Below are 27,734 nucleotides of genomic sequence, written 5' to 3' on the forward strand. Positions count from 1 at the left end.
TAGTGGTGACTGAGATAAATATGACTGCTGACTTGAAAAGATTTGAGGTTACCTGTACTAGTGATAAGACTTAACTCGGAAAACATGTTGACTATGTGATAATATCTAAGAATGGACATCATTTAGATTAAAGGTATTCAAAACTAGAACATTTCAGTAAAATCAGTTTGGAAGATTAAATTAAGAAAGGAAAAAAGCTGGCTGGCTTTACGAACAAGGCAGGATATCTGAAGTATGTTAGAAGATGATGCTCAAGTTTGTATCTCCGTATTACACCATATCAGACAGCATCTTAACTCTACCAAGTCATTAACTTTATTATGGAGATGTCCTTGCAATAAAAAGAACTGTACTACAATTGGAAAAAGGAAAAAGTAAAGGGGCACTGAAAGTAAGGAGAGAGTTTTTGAATGAGAAAAAAAACCCCAAGTTTCCTTAGAGACAAGGTTAGCCATTCTATTATGTCAGAATGGAAAGAACAGAGCCAAAAGGCAAAGTATAAAGAGAATATCCTAATGTGCATTCTGGTCTCACTCCTTGACTGTCCCACAGCAGAAAGCATTTGACCTGTCTGAACTTCTACACCCAGATCTATATGCTGATGTGATACAACCAAGAGATCCCTTTACATTCTAATATTCTACCATGCAATTTCCAGAGTTCTTTTTTTTTAATGTTTGAGAATGACAGAGACAGAGAGAGAAAAAGAAAGAGAGCAAGTGAGCGTGCACACAAATATCTCATGACCTGAGCTGACATTGAGAATCAGATGCTTAACCAACTGAGCCACCCAGATACCCCCATTTCCACAGCTCTTATTTAAAGAAAATACTGCTATAACCTTTTGATAAGAAGCAAGAAAAACAGTCTCTTTACACTCATTTTTATTAAACAAATAAGGCTGGTAGTGGAACTTTTTTTTATTTAATGCATAAACATATAAGTCCCTTTATTAGAGAAATTGTACATATTGGTATATATGGTCAATGGTCACATCTATGGGTTAATTCTTTAAAAATCAGAACCAGTAATTAGGATAAATTCTATGCTCTCTTCATTACATTGTGAAGTGTCTTGTGTAGTCATATTCTATTGTTGGAATGACAGCTTGTACGAACTTCAAGAAAATTAGAAGATACCTAAAGGTCTTTAGCTAAGGAAAATAGATTGGTAAATAGTGCTAAGACTTAAGCTAAGACTGTAATTACTCTTATTAAGCAATTTCTCAGAAAAAAGAATAAGACAAAATCTTAACTATATGAAAAAAAATACTCATGCAAGTTTGTGTCTATTCAATATGAGGTTCTCTGTAAATTTAAGACTACTTGACCTATTCCCATTTAATATTTACATGTGAAACCTCCTAATGAGTTCACATGAACCCACTTTTTGATATAAAAGTAAGAACAAGGTCGTTCATGTTTAAATGAGTGGGAAATGGTTCCTTTACTGCCTATTAGTTTGCTAGAGTATGTTAGAAAATAAGATAGTGTAAAAAATATAAAAGAACTGAACCAAATGAGAAAAAAAAAATTAAGTGGAATCCCTCCAAAAGGACAGATTCTAGTTAGTATATATACTTGCCATAGAATCTGCTACACTGGACTGTCTTTAATAAAATCCTGAAATTTTTTTCTATGTTGTACTGCACTTGAAAATATTAAGACCTTAATTTTTATTGGGGGAACTGATGACTCAATTATTAAACACCGAGTCTTACAAGTTGCTACTCAGTCTCCAACACAGAGATGCATGCTAAAGTTATGTGTAATAGGGTTTCAAGAGTCAGTCTGGTTTGGACCAAAGGTTCTTGGTTTGTTTCAATATCCATATCAAATAAGTCCAGTGTTCCTCTGAGGGACACACTTTGTTAACAATTCGTAGGTGACTTATAGTTCCAAGACGGGTGACCCCTCAGAGTCTACATCTAACAACACTGAGTGGCATGAACCATCAAGTGTTAGATCAATCTAGCACCAAGCTGATTCAAACTATTTGGCATCTACCTCATTGACTTTAGCTGCTTTTGATAACCCATGCTATGGGTACATGTATTTCAGGACCCAGCAGTTTACTTAGTTTATTCTTCTTGTCAACCCGAGAGAACGAAGTAGGAAAACCATAGTAAGATATAAAAAAGCTGCTTTTAAAATAAAAAGATACTATATTTTAAGAATATATGCAATATACTTTGCGTGCTTTACTTTTTATTAGCCTATTGGTTAAGCTGAATTCTTTGTTTCAGAGACCTCAGAATAACACAACCTAACTTTTACCTGATGAGAAGCACATTTTTTTTATAATAGTTACATTGGAAACATACTTAGGGAAACGATATTCATGTGTTATCTTCTAAATTAGTAGGTCACTCTTCTTTCACCAATAAATTATGCCCAATGAGTTTCTTTTCCATGCAGAGCAATGGTTATATACTCATATCCTCTTAGCCATTGCCCCTTCAACAAGCAAAAGCAATTGGCAAGCTGCTGCCTAAAAAACACATACTGACCTGAGGTTCTGTCTTAGGGCAGAGCTGACAGGTGCACAAAGGAACATGTGCTAATCACCTGAACAAAGCATAACTACCACAAGATGGCATTTTCTAAATAAAGACTCCCATTAAGACTTCCAGATATGAGGGGCTAAAACAAGTTATAGGTACTGTGCCTTTACCATTATACTGCATGTGTCAAAGAGAAAAAAAATCCTAGGAGTCAATGTGCCACTAATGACATACGCAGGTAAGGATACATATGAACACCAAGTTCTCCCCCACCTTCTGCAACAGTCTCAATGATTTTCTTCATCACCTCAGCATGCCTAAAAGCAAAAGAATAAATAAGTCTTATTAGCAATTAGATCAAAATAGGAAAAGCAATTTCTGATCTATGAAGTAATCTACTTTATTACTGTCAGTGAATTAATTTTAACGTAATAGTCATATGATAAAATATTCTCCTTTCTACTCCCCAACATATCAGTTTGTTGAGTCATGTAGACGATTTGACTGGAGCCCAGGCTAAATTTTAAAAGCTATGGTAGTTACACACACAATGGCACCAGTTAGCTGTCCTACAATGGGGGCTGAAGAAGTCTGAGGGGTAGTGCAGCAGAAAACCAGAGAAAGGAAAATCATGCCAGGGCACAAAGGCTTTGTGCTCTAAGAAATAAGAAGCATACCAAGCAAATTCAAAAAAGCTACGTGGTAACAGCTAATAAAAAAAAACCAAAGACATATTTACAATGCTGGGATTTCAACTGCTCAAATATTTAACTGAGAATAAGCTAAAATAAGCCCCTGCTCTCTTGGGCTCACTCTTTCTTTCACTTTCTCAAAATAAAAAAACTTTTAAAAAAATCATTAAAAAAAAAAAAAAAAAAAAGATTCTCAGAGTTCTGAGAATCCAAAAACATAATCTGAGGTGGCCCATGGCCATGCCCAAAATGTACTTGAAATCTTACCTTATAGGCCCCCAACTTTTTTGCCCAACTTACATTACATTGAATATAGTCATTTATTAAAATGTTGAACATTAATTACCAGTTAAATTACTTATCTCTTTTCTAACACAGCTAAGAAAGAGACATGTCTCTGCTTGATAAGCATCATCCTAAAACCTCAAACCATCAGAGGAGCCAACAGAATAAAATGAAAACCTTTTAGATAATTCAAAACTAAAACCTAAGGACTCTTGAATTATTTTTCAGCTAGCAATACTAACAACTCTTGACATAAATAAACTGGAAAAATGAACTAGGCTTTCCATTGGAAACAGTCTGAGAAGAGACTGCAAAAAATAAGAAGAAAATATTAAGAATTTTTAAAAACTAGAATGTTGCATCTAAATAGTCAATGGAAAACCAAAGTTTTCATCTGAAAAATAGTTACCAGAATTTCTCAGTGATTTATAAGAGTTACCCATTAGAAATAACAGAATAAATTATGCATATAGAGCCGGCTTCACTTTCTTGGCCCTAAGAAAACACAATGACACAAAGAAAATCCCAAATTATAAAACACACTTGGTTTAGCAGGGCTAAAAATCTCTTAACTGGAGAGTAAAGGAAAATAGGAACTCTGCATACATCTCCCTTCATTAACCAATAAAAGGAGATAAATAGGTTACACAGAAAAACACAAGGATTACTTTGTACTCCACATTCATTGTAAGATTCATCACAATAGGACAAACCATGTCTAAGTGAGGAGTAGTTTTTAATCTAAAAAGCATCTTCTAAACTATTCTTGGAGCTAAAAACAGTAAAGCCACAAAGATCTATACTATAGCTAAACCCACAAAGAGAACAAAAAATACTCTTAATGAATTAAACTTATTTTGGTGTCTTTTTCCTTTTTCTTATATATTTAAACACAAGAACATTCCTAAAAAGACAAAAGAGAATTGTACTTGCTTATTAAACTTTTCTGTTAGGACACTTTGTTTACAGACTCCCAACTAATAAATACATAAAGTACACAACACACACACACACACACACACCTGCATGGGTGAACTGAACACATAGGAGGAGGTGGGAGATGAGGGTGATTTTCAATGGTCACTGTTTTCTTCACATGATCTTGACTGATGTCTTCATACATGTGTTCAACGGTTAAAGGTTGCCTTTGCTGAAATGATAGAAAGTGTTTTGAAACCAATGTTTAAAAACTTTCAGGCCTGGGGTACCTGGGTTGCTCAGTCGGTTGAACATCCGACTTCGGCTCAGGTAATGATCTTGTGTGGTTCGTGAGTTCGAGCCCCACTTTGAGCTTGCTGCTGTCAGCGCAGAGCCTGTTTCAGATCCTCTGTCCCTCCCTCGCTTAACGCTCTCTCTCAAGAAACAAAAACACTTAAAAAATTTCAGGCCTAAACTTCAAGGTTTAAAATAGATATATCCCTCCCTCCCATATCACTTGCAATACAGAATTCCAGACTATTTATTTAGAATCACGACTATTTGGGGGGAGAGTTTACAATTTATTCACACCAGGGAAGGGAGGAGGAAGGGGTAATACCAAGGTTATATGACTTCAGCCACCACCCAATGCAGTAAAGATCCCACAAAAAAGCAAGTTCATAGCTGCCAAACATTTTATGAGTTATAAAACTCATCTTTTGGGCCTATCTTGTTTTACTTTTTAATTTCCCATTTATAGTCATAAGAATGACATGTTAAAACAACTTTTTTATTTCAGTTACCCCTTAATTTAAGTAAGTAAATAAGTTAAAAAAGAAAAAAGGTTATCCGACTTAAGGAAAAAAAACACATGCAACATGATTATTTTGTAAATGCCTTATACATGCAATGAATGTAATACCCAAAAAATTTAATACAACAAACTAAGTTCAATTTCTCTTATATTTTGAAGGTATAACCTCAGGGACCAAGCAATAAACATGAACTAGGTTATTTCTGTTTAATTCTTAGTAGTGTTATGGTCACACTGAATAATTCATAGTTCAATATTAATCATGAAATTATGAAACAAATGATTTCTAAAATTTAAAAGACCATAGTATATACCCACAGACCTAATGACAAAGGAATGAAATCCAAAAATTTTAAATATCTGTTTGTACCTCATCATAGCCGAACAACCATAGCCGTGGTGTCTGGTAATATTTATCATAAGTGATATAAAGGTCGTAAGTTCGTGTTTGTAAAATAGCATCTTCACCTCCAGCATCAGTTTTAGCTTTACAAGCTTCTACTATTTTCCTTGTGTCTAGGGTAGCCTGATAATAACAGAGAAAAATTTATACCCATTAAAATTAGTATGAATGTGACAATTTAGAAAAGGTACTTTTCCCACCTTGTATTCTTTTCCAAAAACAAATAAAACTTAAAAGTCAAAGCTAAAATGTCATATGCTACAACCAATGTAAACACACAAATAAAAGTTTACTGGAAAGATCAAGATACTTAGTAGGACTATTAATCCACAAGTTTATTCAGTAAAAGTTAACTGAAAAAATCAATTTACAAACCTCATCTGTTTCCAACAATCCACTCTCTTCATATTCTGTTATAAAAAGCAACAAAAGATTAATCAAGTAGAAGAAGATTTCCTAAACCAAATTATATATTACTTCAGAGTATCATTCAAATCCTGGGTTTTTAATGTACTTATTTATTGACTTTAAGCTTATATATTTATTTTGAGACAGAAACAGCATGAGCAGGGGAGGGGTAGAAAGAGAGGGGGTAGAGAGAATCCCAAGCAGGCTCTGGCACTGTCAGCACAAAGCCTGACACAGGCTTAAACTCACAAAACCATGAGCTCAAGACCTAAGCCGAATCCAAGAGTTGAACGCTTATCCGACTGAGCCACCCAGGCACCCCTGCTTTTGTTTTTAACTGAAGATCTCGTATAGGTACGAGTGGGCTAACTCCACACTTTCAAAGCAGCAGGCACTTTACCTGACAAAGCCAGGGAATATTAGCATGCCAAGGCTTGGTCCCCGCTACTGTCGATTAGCAAAAACAAATGGCACAATACTATAGAACCCTTAGTGACTCCACTGTATAACGAAGGCTGTTTATATAATCGCATAAAGTGTGCTCATTAAAATCATCAGTGACTTCCTCTTTGCTGAATCCAGGGGTAAATTCCCAGTTTTCATCTTAACTGACCTCGCAGGACCATCTGGATGATTTATTCCCACCTTCCTGGAACACTTTCCTTGGCTTTGCCTCTCACTTCAGTGGCTTCTCCTTTACTAATTTCTATGCTTGTGGTTCTTCATCTCAACTTTTTTTGTTTCTTCTTTCTTTCTTTTTTAAACTCTATAGTAACCAAGGGCTGTTTTTGGATTTGTCTTTTCTCTATCCACCCTTACTTCCTTGATGATTTTATCTAGTCTGAAGGGCTTTAAATGTTATTGATGACCAAATTTACCCCTGCTCACAATATCTGTTTACTTATGGCTCCAATAGAATGACTAATGTACATGGCAAACAGCACACACCTAAAACTGAACTCCTAAACTCCCCCTCCAGAGCTATTCGGTCCTGTAATTTTCCTCATCAAGGTGTCATTGAGGACACCTTGCCAGACACTCAGGCCAAAAATCCTTGGCTACTCTGCCTCTCCCATGCCACTTCCTACTCAGCAACAAATCCCTTTGACAATACCCTCAAAATATGTCCAGAAGTCTATTTCTCATCACTTTCAGTGTTGCTACTTGAGCCTAAGCTCTTATGATTCCTTGCCTAGATTATCCAAACAGCCTCCTAACTATTGTCCCTAACCCTCTTCAATCTGTTCTCAATACAGCAATTACAGTGATTCTGTTAAAATGTTAAATCTCATTCTAAGTAGCTCTTCGAGTTGGTAAAACCCTCCACTGGCTTCTCATCTCACTGAGTTGAAGCCAGGCCCTATATGATCCAGTCCCAAGGTTACCTCACTGACTCCATGCCTTACTTCTCTGCCCTTGCTTGTCTCTGGACACAGGATTTTTTTTTTTTTTTTTAAAGGAAGTTCTATACCAATGTGGGGCTTGAACTCCTGACCTTGAGATCAAGAGTCACATGCCTTACTGACTGAGCCAGCTAGACGCCCCTGCTCACAGTATTTTACATAAGCCACACAAGTTCCTAACCTCAAGGCCTTTGCATTCTTCCTCAGACATCCAAATAGCTTGCTCACTCACCTCCTGCCAGGCTTTACTTAAAACTCATGTTCTCAAATGAGATTTTTCTTGACCAACCTATTTTAAGTAACAGTCATCCCTGCCTAAGACTCCCTGTTCCTTCCTCCTCCTTTATTTTGCTAATATTTATAACCACCTAATAAAGTATATTCCTTATCTATTGTTTTGTTGTTGTTGTTGTTGTTTGTCTCCCATACCTAGAATATAAGCTCCATAAGATGTCTACTGCTTTATCTCTAGCACCAAGTATAGTACCTGCTACCATAGATACTATATTGCCCAATAAATATTTGTTGAATGACGAATGAAAATTCCGTTATATTACCTGCTATACCATCAACACAGTTTTTTAAGCAAAATTCTGTACACAGCAATTTTTTTCTTCAGCTCTATCCAAGGGAAATGTAACAAATACACTAAAAGGCTGTCAGATATTTAAGGAAGTCAACAACTTGTACTCTAAAAACAGTGCTTTACTCACAGAATTCTTTCTACCCTCCACCCCAGCTTGGATAAATGTACATCATTCAGACAGATGGAATACAAAAAGTATTTGTTCAAGAAGGTGGTTCTGACAATTATGAGACATCCAGGTGCAAAGGAAATTACATAAGTATCTCTCAAGTTCAGGAGATCTGGACTGGAGATTTAGATATGGAAGTTGATCACTGGGATGGTATGTGAAGTTGCTGTGAGCAATTCTGGTTACAAGTAACGCATCTGGATTTCTTCCAAGAATGGGAGTTTACCACAAAAAATAAGGGCAAAACTCTTACTAGAATTCATGAACAGATATACAGCTAGGCTTCATGAAGACTCAAAATTAATTTAGAAAATGAAACTGAAAAGTACTTTGAGTCAAGACTTCTGGCAATTCAGCTATGCGTCATGTCCTCATGAGCAAACACCACTTGCTATTATAGTGCCTCAACTCTCCTTGGCACCATCTTCCACTTGTGCATGCTATGGAACATTTCTATTCTTGCCATAAATTCTATGTACTTGGTTAAATGAAAAAAAGAAAATACATAAGACATGGCAAACTTTGCTCTGCTCTGAAATAGTTTTTACGAATTAGCTTTTAAGGGGGCACCTGGGTGGCTTAGTGGGTTAAGCATCCAACTCCTGATTTTGGCTCAGGTCATGATCTCCCAGTTTGTGACTCTGAGCTCTGCATCCGACTCTGCACTGACAACACGCAGACTGCTTGGGATTCTCTGTCTCCCTCTCTCTCTGCCCCTCCCCTGCTCAAGTGTGTGCCCACACATGCGGGCACACTCTCTCTCTCTCTAAAATAAACATTAAAAAGGAAAAGAATTAGAGCTATGCCCAGCATTAAAAATTTATTCTAAGATGTATCCCACTAGAAATAATGCTATCAAGGCTATGCTCTAGGTAAGGTAGAAGAGTCCAAGACCAAGGTAAGTTCTGCACTAATTAAGTTTAAACAAAATACTCCCTTGGCTGTTAAATGTTAAAATCTAGTACTCATTGGAGTTGAATCCTTGTCCACTTCAATTACAAGTACTCCAAAATCAATGTTCTAGTGTGATTAAAGCAAATCTAGAACACAAATACCTTCCATATCTGCAGCTTCTCCTTCATCTTCCTCTTCTTCCTCCTCACATATAGCTGAACAATCTTGAAGTTTTATACTGTCCTTTGAAATTAATTATATTTAAAGTCACTTAAATATGTCCATTAGTTCAAACACTGAGCACTCATGCATCAGCACAGTGCAAACCACTGTGAAAATAAGAGTGGTAAAGACAGTTTTTATCCTCAAGAAACTCCTAGTCCACTGGAGATGACAAATACATAAACCAAATGTTAAAAGTGACATGCTAAGTGCTATGACTGAAAAATATAGAAAGTATTATAGAAGCATCAAGAATCATCTGAGCTAACCATTTAAAACAGCTGTCAGTTGCACTTCCAAAAAAAATGTTATTTTTATTTAACCAATTCACTAGTATTAGGAAACTGGTTCATAGTTATAACTTACACACGTAATTTAAGAGGAAAAAGGTATATATTTATAAGTCACAATACATTTATAAGTTAACCTTATTATAAATCAAACAGTATTATGTTCTAATTTGTTAACAGTATCTTCAGTTGAATTAAGTAATATTATTAGACTTTACAGTTATTATAACATGTAAAATTTCAGTTTAGTTTTTAAACTATATATGCACTAGAATGAAAGAATAATGCTAACCAGAGGCAAGCCTAATACAGAATTATTTCACAAAATCAATATTCTAAAAATCTGAGGTCAATGTAGTAAAAAAAAAAAATGGATATCTAGTTTCACCTAATTTACAATTTTACTTAGGTAAGATTTACCACTAGAAACTTAAATAGTATGTATGTATCATTACCATAATCAAAATGTGAAACCACAAAAGAAAGATAGCATCTGGGTAATTATCAGGTGAGCCAATATCTGAGAAAGAGATCATTAAGGGAAATTTTAATCATGTGGATGTCATGGTGATTAAACTTGAAATAGAATACAGTAGAAATCAACAAGAAAGATTAATATTTGGGTCTGGACAACAAATATTCTAAACATTAAATTATGAAAAATAATATAAATTCTATACTAAATGGAAAATGACAGGAAAGATATATTCAAGTTGTACTTTATTCTAAGTATTCATAGTTTAGTAGAGCATAAGGATGTTAGATGGGATACCAATACCATATTAACCACTATTGGATTTATAAAAAATTCTTGAAAGAATTACCATAAACCTATCATAAAATGCTATTCATACTATGCTGCCATTTATCATTCCCAAAGGCTGAAGCATACATAACTAACAGCTGGAGTAAACAAGATTTTCTAAAGTAGCCAAAGCCATTTTGGGGTTTCCTAGTCATTCAAACTCTCCGAAAAGTAGAATTTCAAAAGGCTGAATTTTCAGGCCAGTGAACTGAACCTTAATCCCTAGCAAGTGTTAACACTGTACATTAAAAAAACAAACTTGTTTTAGTTTCTAACCCTTCCTGTTAAGACTCAGTTATGAATCCCAAAAGATCCAAATGACAAAACACACAAAAAAGAGTATCTTAAACTTGTAGCAAACGTTGCATACGGACAAAAGAAACACAATTATTCTGTCCAAATATTCTGTTCTCTAAGAGATTTATTAACAAAATAATAAAGAAAAAAGAATACAGGCATTTTATATTTTTCATATTTCAAACATTTATTTCAAAAATATGAAGACAACTGCAATCATCCGCTCTTTAGAAATGAAAAGCTTCTATAATAAAGTTAATTTGAATTAACTGAAAACTTTCAAGCAGAAAAATTCCACTCAGTACAGACTCCCCCCCACCCCACATCCTCACAATAAACCATACAATGAAACCCCACTCATTTAGCTCCCACTCAGTCAAAATATATTCAGGATGAAGTTAAAGTTTACCTTTAAATTTTCAAAAACAAAAACTTCCACTCAAAATAGCAGTAAGTTAAGAAACTACAGAGGGAATAAATAAATTACTTAAGACAATGTTTAAAATACAAATTTTGAACAATGTATCATCAGCACCTACTAATCACTTAAGTATATGAACCTCTTCAAAAACCTCTATTTACCTGAAATTTTATACTTCTACTTAAAAATAAAAAAAATTTTCTTTTAAACTAGCCTAGTAGCCTTCCCAATTAGTGAATATTAGTCATTTTTACCAGTTATAATCTCAAAAAAAATTTTTTATCATACACAAATTAAGGAAGATAAGCATTGGGAAGCAGTAGTTTTGATATGTTGGTATAAAAAAGTCAGAGGAGAAAAAATAACTAGAATTTTAAAAAGTTTGGTAATCAGTTTGAGTAAGAATATATATATATGTAAATAATTATAACACTGAATGTAGAAATGTAATTAACCAGTACCTTGCTCTCCAATGTAATCTCCTTAACTGCTTCAGTTATTCCTGCAATACCTGTTTAAAATTCAAAAAAATAACTGAAATTAAATTGTAAACATCTACCATTTACCAGATTCAAGCAACATATAAACACTTAAAATCACCTAAATTCTCACAACTTCTATGAAATAAGAAGGCAATGTTAGCAGTAATTTTACAGATAAACACTAATAGGAATAAAGAACACCAAAATCACCTCTCAAATTAAAAAATTCAAAAACAAACCAATTTGATATTTTACCATGAATTAATTTATTCTATCACTCATTTACTTTCCCTGTGTAATTCTCTATCAAATATATATTCATTCTCAGGGTGAACACATTAGGAGACTATAGGATTCATATTTATACTTTATTTAAACCTACACTGAAATTTTCTAAAAAGATATTAATGTTATTTGTTTCAGAAATCTAGGATAGCCAGAAGTAGTAATACCGTACCACATTTATATGGACCTTTCCATTTTATTGTTTCCATAGCTTATTTTATCCTTACAAACACTATCTATCCTTTGAGGTAATTAGGTCATCATTTCTCCTTATAAAGAAACGAATGAGACTTGCTGAGTCTCACAGTTAGTTGGTGAATAAACTGGGATTCAAATCCGTATTTGCTACCTTTTAGTTCAATGCTCCATCCACTGCACTCCATTAAGCAACTACCTTGAACGCACTTGTCTCAATGAAGGTGGCACTAAGCAGATGGCAGCACCACAAGTCAGCTAAATAATAATTCTAATTTAAAATACATGTCAGTTTGTTTATTTATTTAAAGAGACACAGAGAGAGAAAGAACAGGCGAGGGAGGGGCAGAGACACGGGGGAAGAGAGAGAATCTCAAGCAGGCACATATTGTCAGTGTGGAGCCTGACACAGGGCTCAAATTCACAAACCACAAGATCATGTCCTGAGCTGAAATCAAGAGACAGCTGCTTAACCAACTGAGCCACCCAGGCAGCCCCCACCCCTACTTTTTTAAAAGCTTATTTATGTATTTTGAGAAAGAGAGACAGAGACAGAGAGAGAGCATGAGCAGGGGAGGGGCAGAAAGACAGGGAGAAAGAGAACATGTCAGTGTTTCTAATTTGATAGTTTAACAAGGAGGAGATACACTAGCAAAGAAAATTGCATACAAAATATGCTTTGCTTCTTTTTTAATCTGCTAAAACTTTGGTGTATCTGTTCAACATGTCCAAACCAAAGAATAACTCACTTTTAGTAATAGAAAATGTCACAATCCACAGCTTTAGCACAATGATTTTACTTCATAATCTTTCTAAAAATTATTACATAATAGATATGATTATTTCCTAACGATAATAAGACCCAATCTTAGCATGCTTGGGTATTACAAAATGATTCCCTGAATCCAGTACATAGAAACAAAGAAAATAAACCTCTTCAATTCATCTAAATATAATAATGGAGGAGTATTCCACTAAACTGGACTCTTCTAAGCGTAGAACTAACAAAGAAAAAATAAAGCTCAAATGACTCTAATGAGGGTAAAATTCTCAAAGACTGTGATGGTTAATTTTATGTCACCCTGGCTACTGGGTTTGTGCCTGGTCAAACCCACTCTAGGTGTAGCTGTGAAGGTGTTTTTTTAGATTTTTTAGACTCTAACATTTAAATCAGTAGACTCTGAGTAAAGTAAATTACTCTCCATAATGTGGGTGGGTCTCATCCAATTAGTTAAGAGCCTTATAAGAAATAACTGAAGTACTCAGGCAAAGGGGAGAATTCTGCTTTCAGTCTGTTTTTAAGACTCAGGCTGAAGCAATCAACCCTTACCTTAGGTCTTCAGCCTGTTGGCCAGTCTGTCCTATAAACTGCAATCTTGCTAGCGACCACAATCACTAAAGTCAATTCCTCAAAATAAATCTACAGATACCTACATATCTATACCTGTATCTACCTCTATAATCTATTATCTATATCTATATACACATTTTATTGTTTCTGTTTCTCTAAAGAACCGTAACTAATACAAGGGCTAAGAGAAATAAAAGAAACCTATAAGAAGCAAGGATGAAGCAAAGAGAACTAAGGTAACTAAGAAACCAGGCACATGGCCTTCTGAGTCCACTGGAAGCAGTGTTTTAATCAGATCAAGATATAGTTTAAACTAAAATTCTAAGTATATCTCTCCAGCAAGGCAAATATCTTTTCAGTTGTTGATATTCTTTAATAGACTTTCATGAATCCAATCATACTGATAACTATTTCTCTCTGTAATGAATTCCTTTGTAAATATGCACCTAGATTTTGAGCTAGTGATTATGGGATAGAATACAACCAGATAACAGAATAGCTCATTTACTTGACATCAGAAACATAGTGATACAACTAATGGCTTTAGTTAGTCAACAATTTTCCTACAGAGGTGCTGCCCTGGTCTTCCAGGCACAGGAAAACTAAAGCAGAGCAGCTGAACAATTCTGGAAAGATAAAAAAATAAAGAAGTCTAATGTCACTACTTGGTGGGGAAAAGAGGATGATTTCTGAAATGGTTTTTTAAAAAATTTTTTAATGTTTATATTTGAGAGAAAGAGAGACAGAGTGTGAGCTAGGGAGGGGCAGAGAGAGAGGGAGATAGAGAATTTGAAGCAGCTCCAGGCGCTGATCTGTCAGTACAGAACCTGATGTGGGGCCTGAACTTACAGACTGTGAGATCATGACCCGAGCCGAAGCCAGATGCTTAACTGACTAAGCCACCCAGGCACCCCTGAAATGATTTTAAACCATATTTTCTCAAGGCCTTGACATTAACATTCAACACATTAAGAAACAAACAAGTTTCAGAATGTTATTCAGCCATCAAAAAGAATGAAGTCTTTGCCATTTGCAACAACAGGATGGAACTAGAATGTGTTATGCTAAGTCAAGTCAGTCAGAGAAAGACAAATATATGATTTCAGTCATATTTACTTATTAAGAAACAAAACAGATGAACACAGGGGAAGGGAAGGCAAAATAAGTTAAAACCGGAGAGGGTGGCAAACCATAAGAGACTCTTTTAACTATAGAGAACTAACTGAGGGTTGCTGGAGGGAAGGTGGGGGGGATGGACTAGATGGGTGATGGGCAGTAAGGAGGGCACTTGTTGGGATGAGCGCTGGGTGTTATATGTGAGTAATGAATCATTAAATTCTACTCCTGAAACCAATACTATACTATGTGTTAACTAACTTGAATTTAAATAAAATCTTGGAAGAAAGAAAAAGAAACAAGTTTCAAATGAAGAAGCCCAAGCACTGAATCTATGCTACTATCACCAAAAAGAAACACAGGACAGTGTCCCTTTTAAAGAGTAGAGAAAAACTGACCTAACAAGGTAATTTTTCCTGTGCAGATTACTTAGCCCTCTGACTACTTCATGGGTCTCAAAGATGGCATCAATTTTGTCCTTCACGGAACACTTGGCACTGTCTAGAGGCATTCTTAGTTACCACAATCGGGCGAGTACTGCTGGCATCTAGAGGGCAGGACCCAGAGATACTGGTAAATATTCTGCAATGCACAGGAAATGCTACGACAAAGAATCATAACTACAAAATGTTAGTAGTGTTAAGGCTGAGAAGCCCTGCGCTGCTACTACTTTTGAAACACCTGCTACTCTCTAGGACTTAGGAGGAAAAATTTATTTTTAGTATCCTAGATTTAAACTCAGAACACATTTTCTCCATTAAAAATTAAGCCATAAATGGTACTTACATAACTATGTAAATTAACTGTTAATTGTTAACTATTAAGTTACATAAATTAATTCATGTAACTGTATATTATGTAACTCCATATAACTATGTAAATGCTGATTAGTAAATGCTGCCGTCGCAGTGATAAATGGTAGTTAACTACAGTAACGTATTAATCTATCTCTAAATAGTTAAATAAATATAGTGGCAAAATAGGTTTTTAGGACTTGGAATAAAAAATCATATTTAGACTTACAACTTCTGCAAACATACACTTATGAAAGGCTTAAATTTAGTCAATTCCTTTAACAAAAATCTATCGAACAACTTCTGTATCAGATACTATGATAGATATTGAGGATTCAACAATGAATATCTACCTTCATGGAATATACAGTGCTTGTTTTTCAATGAATTATTATTAAATACTTTTAAATGTCAGGTCACTGAGAAAAAGAAATATAAGTGTAGTTACTAAAGTTCATCACATAGTAACGGAATGACACATAAATAAAGAATTCCAAAGCAAAGCAGTATGCTTATTCAGTAATAGCAATTTATTTCTTCCTTTAGAAATAAAGAAAATGATACAGATGTTTTCAAATTGCTATTGAAGTAGCAGTACTATCAAAATTTGGTGTTCTCCAAGGGCACTTTTTCTTATTTTTCCAATTTGTTTTCCTGCTGTTTTTTATGCAAAAGTCTATTGGGACAACTGTGCCTTATGTATCTTTTGTTGTTGTTGTTTTCTAAATCAATGCTGTTACAAAAGATTTTAAGAGTTTAAAACAATTTAAGCTAAAATACAGTATTCTATTCTCCTCTCACCTGTGTTATGGTAAGTATCTACCCATCCCCCATCACCATCATCTTCTTCAATGATAGCTTCCAATTCATCGGAATATTCCATCTGTTTGCATCGCTTGTAGCATGGCACTATAAAAAAAGTGACAAACACAGTTACTAGCACATAATCTGCTTCCTATAAACCCAGTAGGAAAAAAGATAAAGTTTATTCCATTTTACGGAAATACTGTATTTCATTTCTAGTAAGTGCTTAAATTAGTTTGAAGAGTTATATTCATCAGACACATTAGTGATCACATTTATCTCTCCCTAAATAGCTTTGTCAGAACACAGGTAGAAAAGCTATACTGAAAATTTTTTTTTTGCTATTTATTTATTTTGACAGAGAGAGAGACAGACAGATAGACAGAAAGCACGAGCAGAGGAGGGGCAGAGAGAGAGGGAGAGAGAGAATCCCAGGTAGGATCCACATGGTTGGCACAGAACCCCACATGGGGCTCAATCCCACAAACTATGAGATCATGACCTAAGCCAAAATCAAGAGTCAGATGCTTAACTGACTGAGCCACCCAGGTGCCCCTCTACTTGAAATTTTCTATGTATTCTTTACCTTGATGGGTCTGTGAAGAACAGTAGGCTAAAGTCAGAGATGACACTGTTCAACTTCAGGCTAATGCATCATAATACCTTATTTTAATGGCTTTACTCTCAAAATATGAAGGCACCACCTGGCATTCTCAGAGGCAGTAGAGGTGACCTCCAGTTTGCAATGCTACAGTAACTTTCATTATGTATTTCATAATTCATACCTAAATTCCAGCTATTCATTATGGATAAGCCAGTGTAAAATTCATTAGCTGAATTTTACTATTTTCTATAATACTGGAGCCAAATTTTTCATATAGCATATGTATCAACTAACAGTTATTATTATCCACATAAACCTAGAACTGAACATTTATAAGGTAAAAACACAATGATGCAGAGTCAAGAAACTGCTATTAAACTCCTGATTTCTTTAAAAAACAAGCAGGATATAAATGACCAATTTTAATATAATATATGCCATAGGAAGGAAAGAAAACCTGATATGTTATACATTATTTTCCTTTCCTGTAACAGATAAATCAACGTGCTGTTTTGTGATTAGACAGGAACTATAACAATCTTCTGATGCTGTTTTCATAAATAAGAAAACCTAAAGGCAATCTTTCAAGGACACAATGGATAATAAAATCTTTAGCTTGGAGCTTTTAGATGTCAAAGATAATAATCAACTTTATATTTCATGACAAATGTTTAAGACGATCAGAATCAAATAGCTAAAAAAATTATGATTATGAAGTCAACTTTTAAAAAAGGCCATTACATTTCCAACTTTGCCTGGGTCCTTTTCTTCCACACCATACAACTGGATCTATTTGGCAAAAAGAAGTACCAAAAAGGAAGGAGGTAAAAATCAAATAAGGAAAAAATACTCCAGCAAAAGAAAACATAGCACTTCATCAAATTTCCAAATTACTATCTGAGAGAAGTTATAAGTATGGGTTCAAGCATAAATTAAGGTTTTTTTTTTTTTAAATAATATAACACTCTGTGCAAAATTTATTGATATATACAATGTAATTCTTACCATTTTTGGTGACCAAAAATTGTTTGCCTGTTGGTAGATATGCCTTCACTTTCAATTCTTCTCCCGTAGCCCTTTAAAGAGTAAAAAGCACCAAATATGAAATTATTTTAAAAGGCAAAGACAGAACAGAAGCTATCACACATAAATACCAAAACTACACAATCCACACTCCTGAGAAAACTGTCTTTGGATTGGTTAGGGAAGGATACTGTGAAGTGAGGTATGTTAGGGAATGGAAAGACATAGCATTCTAAGTAAAATACACTAAGCGATGCAGACAGACTTAACAGAATTTAGATTACATATTAAAGAAAAAAGAATAATATAGAACTACTAAACAACTATTATGTTTGCCTCTAAACAAAAAGAAAGTGCTGTTCCTTAGTGAGTATGATCTCTTTTAGTTCCAAAGTATTGCTCATCTTCAAACCAAGAAGAGGCAAAAAAGAAAAACAGTTGCATGACATTACGTAACAAAGTAGGTGGTTGGCAAGATCCTTGTTCCCGCCACTCTATAAAATTGGAACTTAAGAGAAAAAAGATGCCTTGAATTACAAGATGATAATGTTAAAAATAATGAGTGAAAACAAAAAAATCCTTTTATCGAGTATTTTTTAAGTGTAAGACTTAAAACTCTAATATACATTATTTTTATTTACTCCTCAGAATTGAAAGAGGTGAGTAATATTAACATCCATCCCCATTTTAGCTTAAAGAAGTCAGTTGCTCACAGTCACAAAATGCTCTTAAACTATTCCCTCTGTAGGTCAGAGTCAGCTATAACCATTTCTGTTTTCTCACAGCTACTCTGGACTATGAAGAATTGGTTTCAGATTCTTCTATGGGTCACCTAATGGAATTGACCAGAGCCGGAGCAGCATATGGTTTGTTACAAACATGGAACCAAAAACTGGTAGTCTACTGCCTTATCAAAGCTTCAGTCTAAAGTTTAAACCATACATTTGAGCATACATAAAGCCAGGAAATGACCTACTATCTTTTAGTAGTCTCCTAGGCTTCTTTAGACCATTCTCAAGTGTCAAATTCAACAATGAAATGATAATGCCTGAGGTTCTGAGTGAAGAATATACAACAAGGTCATGGTGGTGCCTGTAGACATGAAAATGTAACATGCAAATTCTCTGTTTCTAGCATAGGTTTAAAATAAATTGTTCCTTTGGCCCCAGCTATTCAGTCAGTATGACTATTGGAGTGTATGGACACTAGAATAGGGTATAACTGAGTTGTAAGTTTCAATTATTATAAATTATTAAAAATTATAAAATGATTCCAACCATAACATTTCATAAAGTGAAACTATAAACTACCTGCTAAAGGAACAGCCTGTCCATATACCAAACCTCTATAACAATACTATAAATCATATATCTGAACTAATTAGACAAATAAGGACTATGAGTAAGAAACCTAAGGAAAATGTATATCTATTTTATTAAAGAAAATTCTACATTAGTTCCTTTTATGAAATGTGTATTATTTTAAATTTTATATACCTATTTGATTTAAAATATTTACAAATTATAGACTAGAATCAAGATAAATATACTTTTAATAGACAATTTATAATCCAAAAAAAACCAATCACCCTTACTATTATCAGACAGCTGCTATGATATTAACTCAATTCTACATATGAAACAGAAATACCTGTAAGGAAGATGAGGTCATAAAAATAAACCTGACATTATGGCTTTTCTTTGTACATTAAAAAACAGCGTTCTAAAAGATAAAGAGCAGTTGACAAAAAACAGTAACAACTATTTTGGGTATGTGTCAAATATAAAAATTAAGAAGGTATTAGGCCACAGATAAAAGAGAGGTCCAATTTTGGCTTAAAAGAGCTTTAACTATTTAAGCTCTTTAGATAAGAAGGAAAACATTACCAGTTCTCATTTTATTAATTTTAGAACGCTTGCTCCCAAATCAAAACTACATCTTTCAACATTTGTAAAAGTGTCATTGAGGGAATTAAAAAAAAAAAAGAAAAAGAAAAAAGAAACAAAAAAGAAAAAAAGAACAAGATGAGCCACTTGTATTCAAACAAAATGATAATTCCAAAACAATTCTAGCCTAATTAAAATAGCTCTGCCAGTATTGGGATCTCTTTTTCAACCACAGGCAGGTAGGTTTACTATTAAGTACCTGAAAGTACTGAAACAGCATTTGTTTTAAAATGTTATTATTCAGAATATCTAAAATATACTATGATATCTGCTAAGTTGCTTGAATTAATTTTATAATCAAAAGTATTAATAGGAAAATAAAAATGTAAAAAGTCTATTACCAGCAAATTTCCAGTTAAGACTTTAATGAGCATCATGAACCTTCTTACCTTTTCAGCTAATTCCTAAAATGGGAACATACTTTTGAATCTTAGAATAGAAGGTCTTAAGATTAAAAAATGTAAGACTCTGTAAAATGTCTGTGTTTATTAATGTTATAAAAATATTTGATAAACATTTTAGTTAAAACAAAGTGAGATGGTCAAATTTATTGAATGCCTGAACATTAATTTTATTGAATGCCTGAACATTAATTTTTAAAGATCCACCATAAGATCAGACCTAGACCCTATGAAGAAATGGAATACTAATAAAGCAAGACATTTATCTCAAAAATATCTTTTATTCTTATAGAGCAAAACAAAATAGGAAGAACACTCAATTTGTCAGCCTTTATTTAACTTGAAGTATCACTGGCACACCGCTTAACAAAAAAAAAAAATTACTAGAAGAGGATTAAACTGGTCATTCTAAAGTTCATGCCCTAACTTATTTTGCAAACTGCCATGATTATGAAGTCATACCTTTTACTAATTTTCTACTCCTCACTTGAGATTACTTACCATTGCCATGTTGGACAGTGGTGGACTAAGTGATCTCCAGCTGCCACAAACTATTTAGGATTCAGAAGGAAAAGGAAAAAGAAAAATTGAACATCACTGAATTTAAGATGGTGAAATAGCTAAGTGATCATCCTGTGTAATCTTGTTACCCAGTCATCACATAAACACAAACAGCACCAAACCTGCTCTACCAGTCTGATGATTTATTTTTGATTACTATTAAAACGCAAAATATTTTACATCCATAAAGTTTAAATTTTGGAAGAAAAAATGTATTGAGTGCTATTTATTTTATTTTTTTTTACTATTTATTTATTTTAAATTCAATTTTTATCATTGTATTAAATAATGCCAAAAGGACACTGTATCATGAAATGAACAAAGATAACACTGCAGGATTTAAAATGTCAAAAACATTTTATGGATAAATAAGATGAAGAGAGATTCTTGCTAGTGGCTGAAAACTCAATGAAGATCTTTGAGAAAAATTACCAAATAGATACAGGTCTGTGATGTAAGAATAGTTTATTACATCATAGTGCACACTTCTCTTTATATGTTTTTTAAAAATTTAGATAACAGCCCATTTTGAAAGCTTTTTCACATTAACAAGAATGAGAAATGTGGTGCCAAACAATGGAGAAAAAGTTAGAAGCTTTGGGACTGACTCAGAAAACACCAACACAGTGAAGAAATTGAATCCTCTAACACCTTGGACTTTCTCGGCAGGTTGAACACTGTACAAGTCTGTTTTTCTTCAGAAATAAAAAATAGACTGAGAAAGAAAGAGTTTAACCTTTTGAGAATTTCCATTATACATGAGCATGAACTGATGTTACTGTAAGACAGGAATCTTCCTTATTCTTGAGAGCAGAAAATGAAAGTCTGTTAAGCATAACTGCAGTGTCCCAACTCAAGCAATACACATGCACAGATTTTCTCAATTACTTCTATTTCACAACAGCTCTAACTTAAAATAATGTTTTGTTCATGGTTTATTACACGGCAAAAAAATACTTATCTTTAATCTTCCAATGCTTTTCTGAGAAAACAATGTCTATATCTAATAGTCTATTTTCATTTAAGAAAGTAAAATTCTATAAAATAAGAATTCTAAGAGTAATTTCCCTAGAGAAGATACATTAACAAGATAAGACTTAGCAGCATATTCCCAACAGCAACTTTTCAAATGTTTCTGGTCTTTCATTTTAAAGAATCTTTTTATTATTTAAACTAGGTTAGGTAAAGACAAAAACCCAAATGAAAACAATACTCCCTCCCCAAAGTTTTAAGCATATTAGGTCACTGTAATCAAATGCTACCATTAACTCTGTGGTTATCAGGAGCTATTTATTACTGAAAAAGTATTAACTCAACAAAATGCAAGCAAAACAAACAGTTAAAAACTTAAAAATCCTTTAATGATATTGTATTGACTCTAATATTTTATTCCATGACACCTCCAGTAGCATCTATTAAAAAAATAATAGGGGCACCTAGCTGGTTTAGTTGGTAGAGCATTCAACTCTTGATCTTGAGGTTGTGAGTTCAAGCCCCACACTAAGTGTAGAGATTACTTAAAAAATAAAAAAAATTTTAATTAAAAAACACTAGAAGGTAAGAAAAGCTATAAAGGAACAAAGAACTGTACAGATAGTTAATATATGTATACATTTATCCTCATTATAATGGCAATTGCCATTATTGCATGTTTTATATGCTCAAATGAAACAAAATGTAAGGCAGACTCAAATTTCTCAAGCCGTAGCTTCTCTCAGTGATTAAATATTGTACTGTACCGAATAATTCCAACAAGATAGAATATTAACATTTTAGTCAGCAACTTTATCCTTCAAGCTATTCTATTATTGATAATCAAGTCATACACATGTATATTAAGGTAATTTTAGTCAGACAATTCTGTATAACACCTACCCCTCTTTGTAAACACAGTAATTCCAATACCTCTCAATGAAAACAAAAAGAAAGCTGGAGACTAACAGCCAGAAGCCCAAAAACAGTAAGAGAAAACAAATAAATAGATCAACTCAGTATATCATTTATCTGAAGCAAATTATGTCTTATTTTCCTCCTCTAAACTCGCTCTAATCTAACTCTGTACCTGTGCTTTATCTCAATCTAGCATTATGTGGTTGGTACCCAGCTGAGCTATTATTGCCTTGCATTTTTTAAAAGAGGAAATTCATAAGCCACTTAATGATACAACTCTGTTGGAGTATAACTGTTAGTTATTCACTCTATGGTTAGTAGCTGTTTTAAAACAGTTAGCTTAAGTCTATCCAATGACCACAGACTTGCATCTCTAACTCCAACTATCTATTTACCAATTAGTCATCCTCCCACAGATAAAGCCAAAGAGTGGAAGAATAGCATACTTTCATCCCTGGTCTTGATTTCAGATAGTTTTAAGAGCTATGTCTAAATTATACTTTTGTTTGGCAAGAAAGTTAAGAATATAAAAATTTAATTTTATGTGGTACTCAAAATATTAAACTCTTGGTGCATAAGGTAGAATTAGTTCTTTAGAGAATGTCCAGCCCAAACCTCTCATTTTATAGACAAGGAAACGTGAGGCCTGTGTCTAGACAGCTTAACTGATTGGTCCAAGTCAGAAAAGGAGAAATTAAGAGAAATGAGTCTAGAAGGCCAATCTCCTTGGTTCTTTGTATACCACCATGTGTCTTCACTAAAAATAAAGACAATATAAAAGATCAGTTCAGCACACCATTCTCAGAACTCACAAGGATTTGGTACTCAAGAGATTCCATCACAATTGAAAACTGAAAGATCAATAAATTCTTAGGTGTGGTCTTAGAATTTCTAGCAACAGCCAGATCACAAAACATGGCCCAATTCAAAACGGTTCTTTAACAGTAAGTAAAGTTCTATTGCCAATGAGTGGTATTTTTAATGAAAGTTAAAGGTGAAGCTTAAATTTTTTGCCACTTATTAAGACTAAAAAGTAAGTCTGATGCAACCATTAACTATTCATGAAACTGGAATGTAAAAGGACTTTTAGAACAGTATCTATTCCTCTAAGGATAACAAAACAAACTACCTAAAAGAGAGAGAACATTTTTATCATATAGATTCAGTGAACAAGTAAAGTGATTCCTCAAAACCTAATTCTATATTTAAAGTTCAAAAAAAACACAATTGGCCTATAAAATAGCCATCAGTTTCAGCATTAGGTAGACTCAACATTACTTGGTTAGAAGAAAAAGTGAAAGAATTGTGAGAAAAAAAAATCAGCCTTAAGTATGTAGCAATAAAACATTTAAGTTAAATACTGAAAGAAATCTTAACATACAAATAGTAAGCCAAAGTTTCCAAATGAAAAGCCATGAAAACTCATGTTTGATGTAGACAAAGGCATGACACAGCAAACACCACAAGAGCCCCCTGCACAGGTTCAAAAAACAGAAATATGAAGGGTAAGTGACCATCAGAATATTTTCCATTCCCTCTCCCACCATTTCTAAATCAAGAGGAAGTACACAGAAATATGAGAAGTGGCAAACTGAGAAGGAAGTTACATCATCTTCTCTTACGGGAAGGAGAAATCCTATAAAATCGCCAATATAGTCAAAAGAATAATTTTAATCAAATCAAAATTAAACTTTAAGATGTTTTCTTATTTAAAAAAAAAGCCACACAGTTTAATAGAATTGTAAAACATAATAGCTTCAAAATATCTTTAACACTCACCTCTTCTGGGGTGATTACACCTGTTTCCTTAAATTTTGATTCCTAGAAAGAGCAAAGAAAACATATTATACCCTTCCACTTTCAAATTAAAAATGTCTGTGGGCAAGTTATTTGCCCACACTCTTCCAGGCAAAGGAAGAGATACAAAAAAGCATGTACCACTAGTACCTCAAAAATATACAAGTCTAATGAAGGAAACTGACATGAAATAATTACAATGCAATTTGACCAGTGCTATAATAGAACAAAGCTCTTTGGAAAAACATCCAAAGGTTTATACATTAAGCCTTAGAATAATTTTGTGAAATAACCACATATCTTTATTTTAAACAACACTAAGAATGTCTTTAAAATGTTTAGACATTTTACTATTCAGCCAACATCTCCAACATCTCATTTTAATAGAGTAATATTAGAAACCAAATTTAGAGGTCATAAATTATTTTGTTCTTTCCCATCATTACATCACCAAGATACAGTATTCTCTCCTTCAAAGCAAAGATGCACTTTACCAAATGTTTCTAAATTTTAAGTTAAATGTAAGATTTAGTAGTACAGTTTACAAAAATGAAAGGATTCATTTATGAGCATTATTCATTCAACACGAATTTACCGAAAAACCAGTATGTGCTAGGCACTATAAGTAATGGGGCTACGGGAGTGAATAAAATAGACCAAACTGATCCTTGTTCTCATAAGGAATTTAAACTCTAGTGGAGGGAGAAAAGCCAAATGGTAATGAAAACCACGCAGAAAAATGAGGCAGAGAGGAAACTGGTCAGGGGTGGAGGAAGAGATAGGGCTACTTAGAATAGGTTGGTAAGAAAACAAAGACTTCACTGATAGGTGACTACTGAGCAGAGACCTTAAAAAAATGAACAAGCCACAAGGCTATAAAAGAGCATTTTATTTATTTATTTTTTTAAATGTTTTATTTATTTCCAGGAGAGAGAGAGAGAGAGAGAGAGACAGCGTGAACAGGGGAGGGTCAGAGAGAGACGGAGTCACAGACTGCGAAACAGGCTCCAGGCTCTGAGCTGGCAGTCAGCACAGAGCCCGACGCAGGGCTCGAACCCACGAACCATGAGATCATGATCTAAGTGGAAGTCGGACGCTCAACCGACTAAGCCACCCAGGCGCCCCTATAAAAGAGCATTTTAGGCAGATAGAACAGCAAATACAAAAACACAAGGCAAGAGAGTAACAAAGAGGACAGACGGGCTTAAACAAAAGTGAGCAAGGAATAAAGTAGTAGTTGAGATAAGGGCCTCTACCAATCAAGGAGAGAGGCTTGATGCTCATTGTGAGGACTTTGGCCTTTACTGTACCAAGACTTTTCTTAATTTCTACTTGCTAGGATTAAGTCTTTGTTTCTTTCCAAGGGATTTGGTTTTTCTTCCTTGCCTTCTTATGCCTAGTAGGAAACTACAGGATTCTCTCTGTAAACAGGGACAGGCAAGGAAAGGATCAGTAATTCTGCTTTCCTCATTACTAAAATACACACTAACAAGTACATCCTGACAAGCTAACGCTTTCCAGTTTGGAGAATACGTAAAATGATTCCTCAAAATACAATTCTGTTATAAGTTCAATAAAATACAACCGGCCAATAAAACAACAGTTTTATATTTAATTTGGAAACTCTTTTTCTCTTACTTGGAAAAAGTTTAACAATCATGTATTACTTAAATTCTGCAATACCTAGGTAGACATATTTCTGAAAAATGACATAATATGTATAAGAATCATTTGATTCAAATGTCAAAATTGTTTTCAAAGTTAAACGAGTACTTTTAATTATGAGAGATTTCACAGTAAAAAAAATGTATGTATGTTTTTAGCAAACTTGGAATTCTCATTTGTACCCCCCCCCCTTTTTAACCTGGCTCAAAGTATCATTTTAAAATCAGACTTGGAAATAAAAATTTAAAAAGTAAGTACAGAACTAACATTTCCCTTTGTCATGGAAAGGGAGCAACGTAAAACTATCCACTATTTTTAGCCTACCAGAATAACTTCTGGAATAAAGAGAACCAACCATTTCCAAGGCTATTTCATCCCCACCGTAAGGTTTGTAAGATTTTGATTGAAAGCTTAAAAAAATAAATAAAAGCACTTAAGCAAGAACTCACTATTCATTTATTCTCATTGCTCACTTATCAGAAAGGAAAAAGTTACAATGACAACAAACTTAAGACTTATCAAAACTTAAATGCACTGGTAGAAACTTATCTTTGAAAATAAAGCCACTACTTTAAAACCAGCATGGGAACACTTTTACTTTACACGCTGTATTACTGACAATGCAAAAAAAAAAAAAAAAAAAAAAAAATCTATCCAGCAGGGTCAAGCTGCTCCTTGTAATCACCGCAGTCCAAGATTTACAAATAGTTTTTCGGCTACTTAAAAAAAACTCAGGAAAGGGAGGTTTTGCCTGTTAGGCTCTAAAGTACTGTTAGAGATAATGTTGCAAGTCCCCTTGTTCCTCTGAGATCTAACAAGATGAGACTTCAGTCACAACTTACTATTTCAAACTCCTAATCATAAGAGACTATGAAATTTGGGGAATAGTGACAGATGTCACTTTAGTACCAAATATTCAATTCGTTTTTAAATAGACAAGCAAAACCCTCGTTTAAGAAGTTCACAAGACTTCCAATGCTAAGATTTGACATTCTCAACTACTTAGCTGCCTACCACCTTCCAACTTGACGTACCCAGATGCGCTGAGTTCTGACGGGTGGCGACAGCAATGCCCAAGTTTACCTGAAGAGCCCGAAAGCCCTAGAGAACAGCTGGGTAAGCCCTCCGCTGGGGCTGCACCGTTTCCTGTACCCACCCTCACCAGTCCCTGCGGAGTTGAGCGTGTACCTGACAGCCCCTGGCAAGCCCGGCCTGGCTTACCTTGAGGACCGGGGTCAGGTACTCAGCCACTTCCAGTGCCTTTCCCTTCACCGTGTTAATCACATTCTGCATCCTGGGGCCGGAGAAGCGGCCGGCCCCGCGATGGGGAGGGAAAGGCAGCGGGGGCAGGGACCGGGAGTCAGAAAAAATCCCCGCTACCGCCGACGCGCATCTGCACCCGGCCGGCGGCACCGGAGGGGACGGGACGCGACGGGACGGACGGGACGAGGGGGAGGGGCGGCCGCGCCAATCGCGAGGGCAGGGCGCACGCTGCTCGCAACCCAGGCAGTGCGCGGAGGACCTGGCCTAGGAGTATCCCCCGGCCGCAAGGAAGGGCGGCGGGGACTAGGGGAGAGTTGAAGGGAGAGGCGGGCGCACGCGCACCCCTCGCCTTCTCGGGAGCTGTCTTCTCCCGCTGGCTTCACTCGCGCCCCTTCCGGCTTCCCCTTCTCTCTCTTGCCGTAGCTCCGCAGCTACCTGGGTCTCACG

General features: G+C 34.7%; 1 protein-coding gene across 2 annotated transcripts; it reads right to left on the reverse strand.

Annotated features, from left to right (window-relative positions):
* Positions 1-867: 867 nt before the first annotated feature.
* Positions 868-27,723, reverse strand: ATG3 (autophagy related 3). 2 transcript variants are annotated; one of them, XM_039250361.1, is made up of 13 exons: positions 27,246-27,723; positions 24,342-24,383; positions 20,613-20,662; positions 17,747-17,817; positions 17,483-17,530; positions 16,135-16,242; positions 11,572-11,621; positions 9,237-9,318; positions 5,991-6,025; positions 5,583-5,738; positions 4,503-4,630; positions 2,752-2,820; positions 868-1,139 (listed from the first exon to the last, which is right to left on the reverse strand). In XM_039250361.1, the coding sequence occupies exons 1-13, from the start codon at positions 27,315-27,317 to the stop codon at positions 1,058-1,060; spliced, it is 993 nt and encodes a 330-aa protein (XP_039106292.1). In that variant the 5' UTR covers positions 27,318-27,723; the 3' UTR covers positions 868-1,057. The 2 variants fall into 2 exon arrangements, with proteins under 2 accessions (XP_039106292.1, XP_039106293.1); XM_039250362.1 differs by lacking the exon at positions 17,483-17,530 and having other exon boundaries at positions 903-1,139; positions 27,246-27,720.
* Positions 27,724-27,734: the final 11 nt, after the last annotated feature.

This window comes from Hyaena hyaena, unplaced genomic scaffold (genome assembly GCF_003009895.1).
Source record: "Hyaena hyaena isolate Hyena2069 unplaced genomic scaffold, ASM300989v1 scaffold_366, whole genome shotgun sequence".
NCBI classification, from domain to species: Eukaryota; Metazoa; Chordata; class Mammalia; order Carnivora; family Hyaenidae; genus Hyaena; species Hyaena hyaena.